This window comes from Osmerus eperlanus, chromosome 22 (genome assembly GCF_963692335.1).
Source record: "Osmerus eperlanus chromosome 22, fOsmEpe2.1, whole genome shotgun sequence".
Classification (NCBI taxonomy): Eukaryota; Metazoa; Chordata; class Actinopteri; order Osmeriformes; family Osmeridae; genus Osmerus; species Osmerus eperlanus.
In genome coordinates, this window is record NC_085039.1 from 6,441,456 (window position 1) to 6,453,505 (window position 12,050).

The window sequence follows — 12,050 nt, forward strand, 5'->3', positions numbered from 1 at the left end:
GAAGTTCAAGCCTAACTACGAATGTGTATTTAATGCACAGCAAACATCTTAAATACTAAATATAATACCTACCAAAAGGGCAATTACAAATTCAAAGGGAAAAAATATTTTTCATTTCAAGTGGCTTGTAAAGGTCACTCTACAGAATATGCTGACACTCAATTAGTCGACAAAATGCAGAAATCTCAGGGGCTTGAACACTAAATGATCAACATATATTGCTCTAAATTATTCACAACTACATGTGAGTTTCTTGTCTTCGTGTAGATAGATGGATATAGGTAATTTATTACCAATAGTAGGAACATTTGCATTTATTGTTGACTACAGTAGTTGATTGTTTCAATAGCTAAAACTTAAGACCACTTAAAGTAAAAGCTTTGAAGACTGAAGTTTAAAGACACTGCATCAATGATCCACCACTAACCACAGCAAGTTTTGTCTTTGTTTTATTGTTGGATAGCACGCTCCAATACACGTTCTGGACAACTACTGTGCGTTATCATCTACCGAAAGCACATTCTTCCAGTGTCTTCCGACAAAGCCAAGTTTCGAATGTAGTAATTACATGAGTTTATCTCTAACTGTTGGACCACACACATACATACTGAGGAGGAAAACACACAAGAGGCGTGTAACGGACGCAATAGTGGAAGGACGATGAGGTGTTTTTTTTTTTTTTTTTTACAGCCGCGAGTCGGGAGGTTTCTGGGTGTCTAAGTGCTGCTGCTGCGTGTCTTCGGGTGGTGCCAGTCACTGGGACAGGAAGGACAGGGCGGTGTCTCTCTCCTCCACCAGCTCGGCGGCGGTGGCATCCATCTTGGCGCGGGAGAAGTCGTTGATGGGCAGCCCATCCTCCACTGTCCAGCTCTTGTTCTGTGGAGAAGAGGACGGGAGGGTCGAAGAGGGGAAATATTAAAATAATCAATTCCTGGTAGGTTGTGGTTGCAGACATTAAATAACAGTTTTCAGCTTATAAAGATTTGGCACTATACATTTCATTCGCACTACTTCAGCGCAGTCATTTGAACCCTACCTTGATGTGGATCGGGAATGAGTAAATGAGATCTTCAGGGATTCCGTAGGAGTTTCCACCAGCATACACTCCCATTGAGATGAACTCGCCCTGTTGACAGTTATTTACATCAGAAAACTGTTCATTCCGCTGATGAAAATTCAATAGAATTCCATTTAGGCATCACAAACAATACGATTTATGTTGTAAAAACTATAACAAAACAACCGTTTATACTTATATTTAAGTAAATTAAATATCTTCTTATAACCACAATTCATATTTTCAAAACACGGTGGAAGAGGACATGATTTTAAACAATCACAGATTGGTTCTTTTTTGCGGTGGGTGTGTTCGATTCTGATCTTTGTTATACCAAAATTCTATCACACCACCTGCCTTTACCCCAACTCAACCACTCTACCCAAACTTCCAACCCCAACCCTCAACCCAGCCCCCTGACTGACCTCACGAGTGCCAAACCAGATGTCCCTCATGTGGTCACAGATGGCCTTGGCCGCAGACATGGCGCTGGAGAGCTTCCTGGCCTTGATGACGGCGGCGCCGCGCAGCTGCACTGTCTGCAGCCCAGGAGAGGAGGAGAAAACATGGAGTGAAAAGGGGGGGGGGAATAAAGGGAGAAACGGAGGGGAAGGAGGATGTGAATAGGGTGCGAAGAAAGCCAGAGGAGGGGGGGGGGGGAAAGAAACGAGGGGAGACGACAAACAACAAAAGGGACAGGATAGAGAGAAGATAAGAGAGAAAGCGTATCAGTAACTCCCATCATTACAAACTACAAAGAGAACATGGCCCTGGACCACAAACGCTCACTGAGACCTCCCCTCACAGCGAAAGCCCAAAGTTCAGATAAAGAGACGAGTGATAATGAGGCAAAAGTAAACACGCGAGTGATAAGATACGCATGTCTCTGATGAAAACATCAACATGTCACCTACAGGACCTCATTGCACCGGTTAAACATTGAAATTGTTTGCATCTTATTCATTTAGCAGATGCAATTCTCCAAAGTGATGTACAAATAGTGCATATAGAATGTACAGTAGAAGATCAAGATTCAAAGGTGCATAGTTCTAAAGTATTTCAGTAGAACGGACTTGTTTTGATCATCAGATACTGTTAGACCACAAAGAATACTGTGATGCTTTAGATAGGTAGTGCATTTTCCCCATGTACCCAGTGGTCTTGTCTAGCCAGAACCAGACCTAACCAGGCAAACTAGGCCAGTCAATGACGTGAAACTCACCGAGATGAAGTCTCCCTTCAGCCAACTGTCGTCATTGACCGCGTCAAAGGCGGACACCTCCTTGCCATGGACGTTGACTTTAGCATGGTGGACATCGGGGTACTGGGTGGAGGAGTGGTTTCCCCAGATGATGACGTTCTTCACCTTGTCAGCAGACACACTGCAGCGCATCGCCACCTACAGGCAGGGAGATGTGCAGCTGTTATACTTGACTGACCCGGTTGAGACCTTTTTTTTTTCCACTTGAATTCTTTTTCACTTGATTCGTATTTTTTAACCGACATACATTAAACTGTCCTTAAATGTATTTACATTTTCCGTGAAGAAAACAGGCATGAATCACAGTGTGTGTGTCCCTGACCCATCTGTACCTGGGAAGTGGCCCTGTTGTGGTCCAGGCGGGTAAGGCAGGAGAAGTTCTCCTTGGGAATGGAGGGAGCAGACTTGGAGGCAACCAGGCAGTTGGTGTTGGCTGGGTTCCCCACCACCAGGACCTGAGAGAGAGCAAGGGGAGGGATGGAGGGGAGGAAGGGCAGAGGTTTGAGGGAGAGACTGAGGAAACCTTTCTTTCACAACAGCATCTATGTCCTCTTATCATGGAAGACAGCAGATATAGATACAATATCTTGACAAACAAACCAAATTTAGAGCCATATAATCTTGTACACCATGTAGATTTAGACTGCACAAGGTACACTGGTTTATCCACACGTCATAGAGAGTAACTGTGAATTTTTATATGGCAACGACAGTACGAGCGTTCTGATTGGCTAATGGGCAGTCATGCCAGCCGCGTATTGACCTCCTCGCCAGTCTGCGGTCTGATACAGATACTTATTGCCCTCTGACGTCATCTTCAAAATGAGCGATATCGAGGAGTTTTACTATCCAGATGATAATGAAGAAATCAACAGCGACGAGGAAATAGGGGGGTCAGATGGCTGAGTGGTTAGGGAGTCTGGCTAATCAGAAGGTTGTTGATTCGATTCCCGGCCGTGCCAAATGACGTTGTGTCCTTGGGCAAGGCACTTAACCCTACTTGCCTCGGGGAGAATGTCCCTGTACTTACTGCAAGTCGCTCTGGATAAGAGCGTCTGCTAAATGACTAAATGTAAATGTGAAATTCTTAACTTTCTAAAATAGCGGAAAGTGTGAACACAGAGAACAACGAAAAGCGCTAGGCAGATTGCTAGGTTTGGTTGCTCAGATTTCAGATTGGTTGCTAGGCAACACCTGAAACACACCTTGAGAAGACTTTACAGCTGAACAAAACGACATGTTTTCTATTTACAATTACCATTTACAAAATGAAAAGAGCTAAAAATGCCATATAATAAACAACTTACTAACCTTGACCGTTCGATTAGTAAGTAGTTATTATTTGTGATATTTGTTTTATAAAGAAAATATCGCAATAACATTGCCATGGAAAATCATGTTTTCCTGATAGATCCTGCCTTTAAAATAGCCTAAATAGCCGTCACATAGACAGACCACATTCCGCTATAAATCAAGGTCAAGCATGAGATCAATTTAAAAGGGATTGCTAGGTCAATGTCTGGCTGTGTCTCCAACAATCGCACACCATGCCCCTGTGCCAAGGAGACTTGGCACCATAAGCACTTAGAACAGACATTGGTTGTCTAGGTTCTCTTAGCCGTCTTTGAAACATTCCTAAAAGGCAAATGTCGATCCTCAGCCTCAGAGAAGGTGGAGGGGAAGCCTCATTTGTCACGTGACGTAGGGTTGTGTGGAAGACCATGTGACACAACTGAAAGTATGTACACACGACACATTGAGAAACTTTGATCCCCGGCTTTGCAATCTAGCCGTTACTCACTAGCTTACAGTTCTGCTATGAGGGAAAATCTGCCTCAATATGTTTGCTAGTGGACAGGTGTGCATTGTAACATGAAAAAGCCTGGAACCAAATCTTGAACCATGTCAATTTGGCTCAGAAAAGCAGCCAAAGCTGTTCATACTTTATGGTCATCTTAGGAGAGATGTGGAATCAGTTTCACTTCCTCTGGATGTATTCTCAGCACTAAACTCGTCAAAACTCTCAGATTCCAACCAAGCCCTGACCTTAAAAGCAAGTAAAGATCAAGAAACCTTTAGCCTCACTAAAATGCTTCAATTATCCCTTAAGGCCTTTGGAAACCATAGCTTCCGGCTAAACCTGTTCTTTGTGGTACTGTTGTGCCTTCATGTCCTTCGAATATTTATTGACTGTCTCAGCAAAACACCGGTGCAGTGGCCGCAATGCTGCAGTAGCGTCTGGGCACACAGACAAGACAAGAGGCAGACAGGCGGTCACCTTGACAGTCTTCTTGGCATACTTCTCCAGGGCGGCTCCCTGGGTCTTAAAGATGGCTACGTTGGCCTTGAGGAGATCCTTCCTCTCCATGCCCTCCTTCCTGGGCATGGAACCCACCAAGATGGCGGCGTCCAGGTCCTTGAAGCCCACCTCCACCTTGTCGGTGGGGATGACCTCTGTGGGGAAAGGTGGGGTGCGGAAGAAGGGAAAACTTGTCAGATTTTCGATCTATGAGTTGTATTGACAAGTCCTGCATTATATTTGACACGCATTGCCCTTGACACGCATTTCCCTTCTACTCCCATAACCCTCTAAAGGAAGGATGAGGGGTGTGTATGAGACTCTTGAGTATGTTGACAATGCCATTCTTAACATATTACATTACAACCTATTTACACAACGAGTTGACTAGAAAGACAGTCATTTAAGACTGAATAGAGAATAGAGTCATGCTTTAGTTAAGGCAGAATATACATTTTGAAGGTTACCTCCATTGAGCCTAATGGTAATCTAAATGCAGTATAATCATGGAGGTGAATTAATGAGATGGAAACTCTCTTGGCAGGAAGCCATGTTAAGGCAATATTCCACTGTAGGCCTATGTAAGGCATACTAGTATCAGGGGAATTCAGTGTGTTGTTACCTTACACACTCAGTTCAGTAGATTTAGTTGATAAGTGATGTTGGAACTATGGTCACTTTTTTATTATTATTATCAGAATGAACTTCAGTCGGTTGCTACTCATTGGTGCAAGTGATGCCAGGAAAACACCGCCCCTCCTATTGTTGTCCCACCACTTCCAGCATTGGTTGGAAATTCCTAAAGGGCCTTGAAAATAGACCAATAGGAGACCTTCTTGCCGACACTCCCACAAACTTTCACTCCATCCAAAGCATTTTAAATATAGTACAGATGGGGTGAGATGATCCACTACAGATAAATCATGCCCCCCCCCCAAAAAAAAACCCTGAACTTTATGTTCCATGTTTAAGAAGTGCATATGTTCTCACTCAACAAACTAGAACAGAGTTACACACACACACACAACTCACCCTTCAGAAGGGGGAGAGCACAGTCCTGCAGCTCCATCACAACCCCCTCCAGAACTGGCAACATGGGAGGGATGTCCAACAGGACCAGGATGATAGGCTAGGGATCGATGATGCAAAACCAGTGATGACTGTGCAATGGAAGTTTATCTATCACCCCAGTGTTGGGCAGCAAATGCATCCATGTATTATTCAGGCACGTTATTATGTAACAAAGTTATAGCATACATATTACAACATCCATCTGCTTAGTTTCTGGAGGAAATCTGGTTTGTTTGCAGTGTGTGCTAGCGGTTTATATAACTGTAAATCAAGCTTACCTGATCCTTGCCGAAGACATCTCCCTTGGCAATACTGTACAGAAGAGAGTAGGCAATCTGTCCTGCAGCGCCAGTCACCAGAACACGGATTGGGTCGGCCTGCAAAAAAAGGACATTGGAAGGAAATTGCACCATCCGAATGTCATACACTGCGGTGTTGACCTACATAGCTGGAACTAGCAAATGAAGCGGCAGTAACTGCATCAGACCGCTTTGTTGATTAAAATGTTAACACCCAAACTGGTCGACAGTTGCACTTAGCACAATGGTGCATTAGCCTACAACAGCATTATCACTCCCCTGCTTTGTAAATATATTAATATAATGGGTGTAGCATTTAAATTGTAGTTTTTATTTTTATTAGCTAGTTAATCCTCGATAGTCCATGCAACTTGAATGAATTAATGTATCAAAGATGACGATGCAATCTGTAGCGCATGCCACGCGCCACTGTTCATTGTTTGTAGCTAACAAAGGTGACAACTGTAAAAACGATGTACACGCAAGTGTGAAACAGTGGAAACATAATCGGTTATTTTTTATGTGAAAAGCTATAACTGCTGATAGATTCAACCATCACTTCACCTCTGAATTCTCACTACGCAGTCAACTAGCATCGTTAGTTCCTTCGAATAAAGCTGGACCAAAGGAAAATATCTGGCCTTCAAAAATGTATGAAGGGTAGTGCTACTACTAGGAAGCCAAATAACTTCAATAAAAACCGGTACAGTAAAGCGATGATTCTAGCAAGCTAGCTGCGCTCTTTCCAATGTCAAACATAAACTAAAAACAGCAAATTGGTAGACACAAAGGAACAATACTTTCGTGAATTGCCACTCCTGTTTATTTGGCCCGCTGAATACACATTTAAAACAAACATCATTAATGCATCCATCTTACCATATTTAGCTTAAGACAGAAGATCTTCCACGACAACAGAAACTACTCTCCCTCTTCGGACTAGACAGAAGGGTCACCTCTGTGCTTGCCTTGAAATATCGTGCGAGAGCAGCACTGGATGTTAGCCTAGCCTGGGATCTGTAGTTGAATGATTACAAATGCTGGTCTTTTTATCCACCCTACTCGAGAAATAGAACACATTGCCCATAAAGACCCGCTTCAGCGCTGTCGCTTAACCACGCCCAATGTTACCATCTATGGAAGAAGGTTCTAAAAACTGAAAAAAAAGAAAAGGGCATCGTTCAAAATCTTAATATGCATCCTTTACTGACGCTTAGGGTTGTTCAAACAGCATAAAATATCACCCCACAAATTGGTTACTCATAGCCTGTTTAGTTAGAGGGAAAATATATTTAACACAACTTTTCGATCAGCCACAAAGAAAGTGGCATTAACATGTAAAGATAAGGGTTTTCAGTAGGATAGACCTACTATATTCCATCTAATCAATAACAATCCAACTAAAAACAGATACAAAATTAGAATGCCATTAGTGGTGACCTCACCCTCATTGTTACTGTAACTGGTATTTGTTCCCCCACCCCCCAGGTTGAGCTGTACACATCTGCCAGGTCGCCAGTCTGCCAACATTGGACCTGGTCTCCAAAGTCTCCTATGATGGACCAAGCAGAGTTCCCAGTCCTTTTCTGCCCATACCTTGTCGACCTGTGGTGTTGTGCTGTTCATGTGCTTTCCAGCCCTATGGCGGACCACTGCCTAAACTGGCTAGCGCCAATGCGGGGGGATGAAAATGCTCAGAACTCTTGATATCTGTTTCACCATCCATTTGTAAATTTAACTTTCATCTCTGCTCTGGGCTGCATAATTGTGTCAAGTCTATGGTCTGCACCACTCTGTGTCACCAACCGTCTCTGGAGGAGGGGATCCCTCATTGCATTGCTCCTCCAAAGGTTTCTTCCATTTTTCTCTCTGAGTTTGTCCTTGTCTTCTTTGAAGGTCTAGGTTTATATGCAGTTCTATGGGTGTATGTAAAGCTCTCTTTTCGTTTAAAAAGGGCTATACAAATAAAACTTTATTTGATTAATCCTCCCTAAAACATTTCCACTGAAGATGCCAAATCATTGTTCATACATTGGTTCTTAAAATCATACATTGTGATTGGAGTGGTTTTCTGTCATACAAATCATACATCATACATTGGTTCTTGCAATGTGCAATAAGTGACCTTAACAGAAATAGTCTCACAATACAATCTACTTACTGCAACATTTATTCCATGTTAGGAAGAGATGCTTGTTTCCCACCTTTTACACATAGCTGATTGAGATAAGAAAAGGTGGAATGCACTCTTATAAATTGGAAACAAACTAGTAAACGTTTTTAAAATCTAAATAAAGTCTTAGTGGATGTTCAAGCACACTCTCTCTTTAGGTGGTGTACGTATGTTTTTAATAAATTAAGTCCATGTCTAGGAGTCATGGAATGCTGTCACAGAATTGCATTTATGCCAAACTTTGTTACCATGCGTTAACATTATGCATATCTGGGGAGCAAAAACAGTTGACTCCCCCCTTGTGGTTGCACCCCTAGGGTGCACGGAGCTGTCCATGGTGCTAATCTGCAATAGGCACCCCTGTCCTCAACCAAACACTATCCGACCAGTTGGGGTAGTCCATGAATTAATGATGATAAGGTCACACTGCTCCGCTATGGACGTCCGTATACATAATGAATCAGAGGGCTTAGAGCTTGATACCTTAAATGCCGACTGTGATATATGTATTTTAATCTACGCAATATGCATTCGAATGCAAATGTAATCTAACAAAGTGTCTAAATAATGCGTTGTAAAATGTTATGTTCCAAGTGTTAACAAAAAGAAAACAATGCATGACATGTTGACTTTCAGACAGGTCTATGCTCGAGTAGTCAAGGAGGACAGTCTTACCTGCGATGACGCTGCTTGCACCACCAAATACATTCCTGTCAACAAAGTTAACATTGTGAGGACTTGTGCTGCTCGTCCTGTGTTATGAGTTCAGTCGAATAGAGTTGAGGGTAGCCAGCCAGGCAAGTCAGAGACTCGGGTACCGTGAAAACGGTGCGACAACGTCAAGAAACGTGAGCCCCGAGGACAGAAAACGATCAGCGCTATGCAGTTATACCTGCATCCGGTCTCGATCACTCTCACCCGGGGAGTCACCCACCCCGCTCACAGTCACAAGCAGCTGCAGTCTAGTCTGCTAATAAGCTTTAGTGTACAGAAATAGATTGACTGCACTGTAATCTTGTGGTGATTGATCATAGCACATACAATGTAGTAACCAAGACTGGACATGTGGTGGGAGACATGTTTGGTGACATCGCTACACCCGTAAGCAGTGTATGAGTCACACGAGGACATGATGATGGCATGTAACATTGCAGTTGCAGTAAGCCTAATCATGCATGTACGATGCGCCAAATGTTTTATGTCGACACACACTGATATCGGTCAGACAGTGGAGAAAATCTGGTGTCAAATTTGGGGGGGACAATTATATGACATTTTCTTAAGAGCAATTCCTGAGGGCGACACCAAAATTACTGCTGTAACACATAGCCTACATTGTAATCTGTTAAATGTATATTATTCATATTATTTAAATGTCCTTATGTTTACAGTGATTTTTTGGAGGGGACAAATCATCGTGTCGCCCCTGTCCCCCCCGGGATTTCCGCCTATGCCGTCAGATCACAATCCGTTCATGACAGAATTGTTGTTGATACTGTTGTACTGTTCAGCGTTTTCTATCTAACTCATGGGTGCTCGTTAGTTAATGTGGTTATTTAGTATGATCAGTGTCCATAGAAAAATGACTAGGCATACTTCACATGAATGATGTCAGATTGAGAATCGAAGCATGATCTGAAACCAGACAGCTGATCTGATCACCCGTCAGTCACCCGCTCGATTTCAACAGTGTACCAGCAGAGGGCGCTACTTGCATGATAAAACGTTAAGTGACGAGCCAAGAACTCATCTGTCAAGGCCATTCTGGAAAAGTTAGCTTTGATCAAAATTGAGAATATTTCGGATGACAAAACGCACGTGAATCCACTCTTACCTGTAAACTATCCTGACATATTTTATCTTCCAACAACAAAGTGAAGACATTTAGGTCATATGATGCAAAGGAAATGCAGCTGACATAATCAGCATGTCTTTACTTGTTATGTCTGAATTCACATGGGGTTGACTGTGACTCTTGACTGGAAGGTGAATTTTGGCATTCCTTCCACAATCATTATTTGCCCTGACAATGCATGATTAGGCAGCCTTGAGTAGTTTGCTCAGCGGGTTTCAACCTGCCAACCATCAGTCAGTCAGTCATTGTGTGTGTAATACACACACAAACACACACAAACACACACTCAGGCCTATTCATAGACAGAAAACCACTCCAATCACTCATCAATATGGCGGAAATATTAATTGTGAGTTGTTTTTAATGAGTGGGTTTTTCCTCCTTGGCCTCCTCTCCAGTGTTGGCAGCTGATGTGTTAACAAAGCACCATTTCAAAATGACTGACAAGTCATGTTACCTGTAGAACGACGATAGAGGCATGGCCTGGCTTGTTTACCACATCTCTCATTACTCCCTGTATTGTCTGCCCTCTAAAACCCCGGTTTGACCTGTCAGTCAATGAGACAAGCCCGAGGAGAACTGTGGCCTCAGTTGTAACCTCCCATTCACTCACGCACATATCCACACACACGCACACATACACACACACACACACACACACACACACACACACACACACACACACATACACAGCAATGCACAAACAGATACACAGGATTTCTGACATACGCAAGTAAATATAATGCACAAATACATTTACCTACACACAGATACGCTCATGCACCTTAAAGAAAAAACACGTTTTTGAAGTAACAATTTCCTGTGGCCTCCACTGGCGGTAATTACACCACTCAGTGAAGAAGTCTTTCAGCAGCAAGCTTAAGCTGACAGAGCAGGGGTGGAATGTGAGGAATGTGGTTTTCTGACCGCTGCACTGGATATTAGCTCAAGCTTTCATTGCTCGACAGTTGAACTTATATGGACAAACAAGACGTTTACCAAAGTCAAACCAAACTAGGACAGTTTACGGGTGCAACTGGCGGCTAATTCTTCTTTTGACAGTTGTTTGTTATGTCTTACATGCTTTTTCATGTGAGGATTAAGAATATTTTTGGGCCTCTAAACGCCACAACAATGCCAAAAAGATATGCCAGACAACAGAGAAGGATGGCGATTGTATCAACAGAGACAGTTACCCTGGGTAAGAGCTTTGGGTGTAGTGTTAGGTACTGTTAAGACATGGTGCATTGTGGGAGTTTCTCTTGACTCTGGTTTGAACTGTGGCGTCGGTGATCTCACCTGAGATGGCCGGTTATCTCCACCCCTGAGTAACACAGATAGCAGTTCCATAATAACTGCCAGGACAGGACAGTCAATGTCTTCACCGCCGCCCCTATCAACCCAACACGGGTCCGCCATTTCGGTGCCTCCCCAGATAGTCACACCATGGCTGCAGAAACTCTTATGCAACATGGAGGCGGCTGGCTTTGTCTGCTGTCTCCATGGGGTGACTGTGAAGTAGTCAGCGGCCATTGCCATTACCGCAACAGTCGATCCATATCTCTGCGAGAGTAACAAGAACATGGAAACATTCCGAGGGGGATTTGGAGAGTGGATCTGGGAAACAAATCTAAACCAAGGATTAAAAGTGTGGGGACATTCAGATGGTCTGATAGGCAACCTTGACAAGCAGATACGCTCTACCACCTTGGTCCTGGTTATATTGCCTCACTGCAAGTTTCTATTGTATGTCCTGAGCACTTGAGGGTGATCCATTTGTGGCATGTTTTATTAGGATGGCATCGAAGGTCGCCCACGCCCATTTTTCCAGAAAAGCATTAGTCACTTAGCAGTTGTCATCTGAAACCCCAACGAGCACCTCACTGGCTCCTCAACCGAGCTGGCAACCTGTCACTCGGCGAAGAAAAACCTTGTCGGCGTTCCAACGCTTGGCAACCCTATCGGATAATTAAGAGCGGTCACGCCCCACAAACCCCTCCCCACCCCCCTCAACCCCCTTCCCACCCCCACCCCT

The 12,050-nt window shown here is 43.5% G+C and overlaps 1 protein-coding gene across 1 annotated transcript; it reads right to left on the reverse strand.

Moving 5' to 3' along the window:
- Positions 1-433: 433 nt before the first annotated feature.
- Positions 434-7,023, reverse strand: LOC134008661 (malate dehydrogenase, cytoplasmic-like). Its single transcript, XM_062448146.1, has 9 exons — positions 6,867-7,023; positions 5,967-6,065; positions 5,650-5,746; positions 4,597-4,772; positions 2,651-2,773; positions 2,280-2,456; positions 1,483-1,596; positions 1,037-1,126; positions 434-876 (listed from the first exon to the last, which is right to left on the reverse strand). Exons 1-9 carry the CDS (start codon positions 6,867-6,869, stop codon positions 754-756), a joined length of 1,002 nt encoding a protein of 333 aa, XP_062304130.1. The 5' UTR covers positions 6,870-7,023; the 3' UTR covers positions 434-753.
- Positions 7,024-12,050: the final 5,027 nt, after the last annotated feature.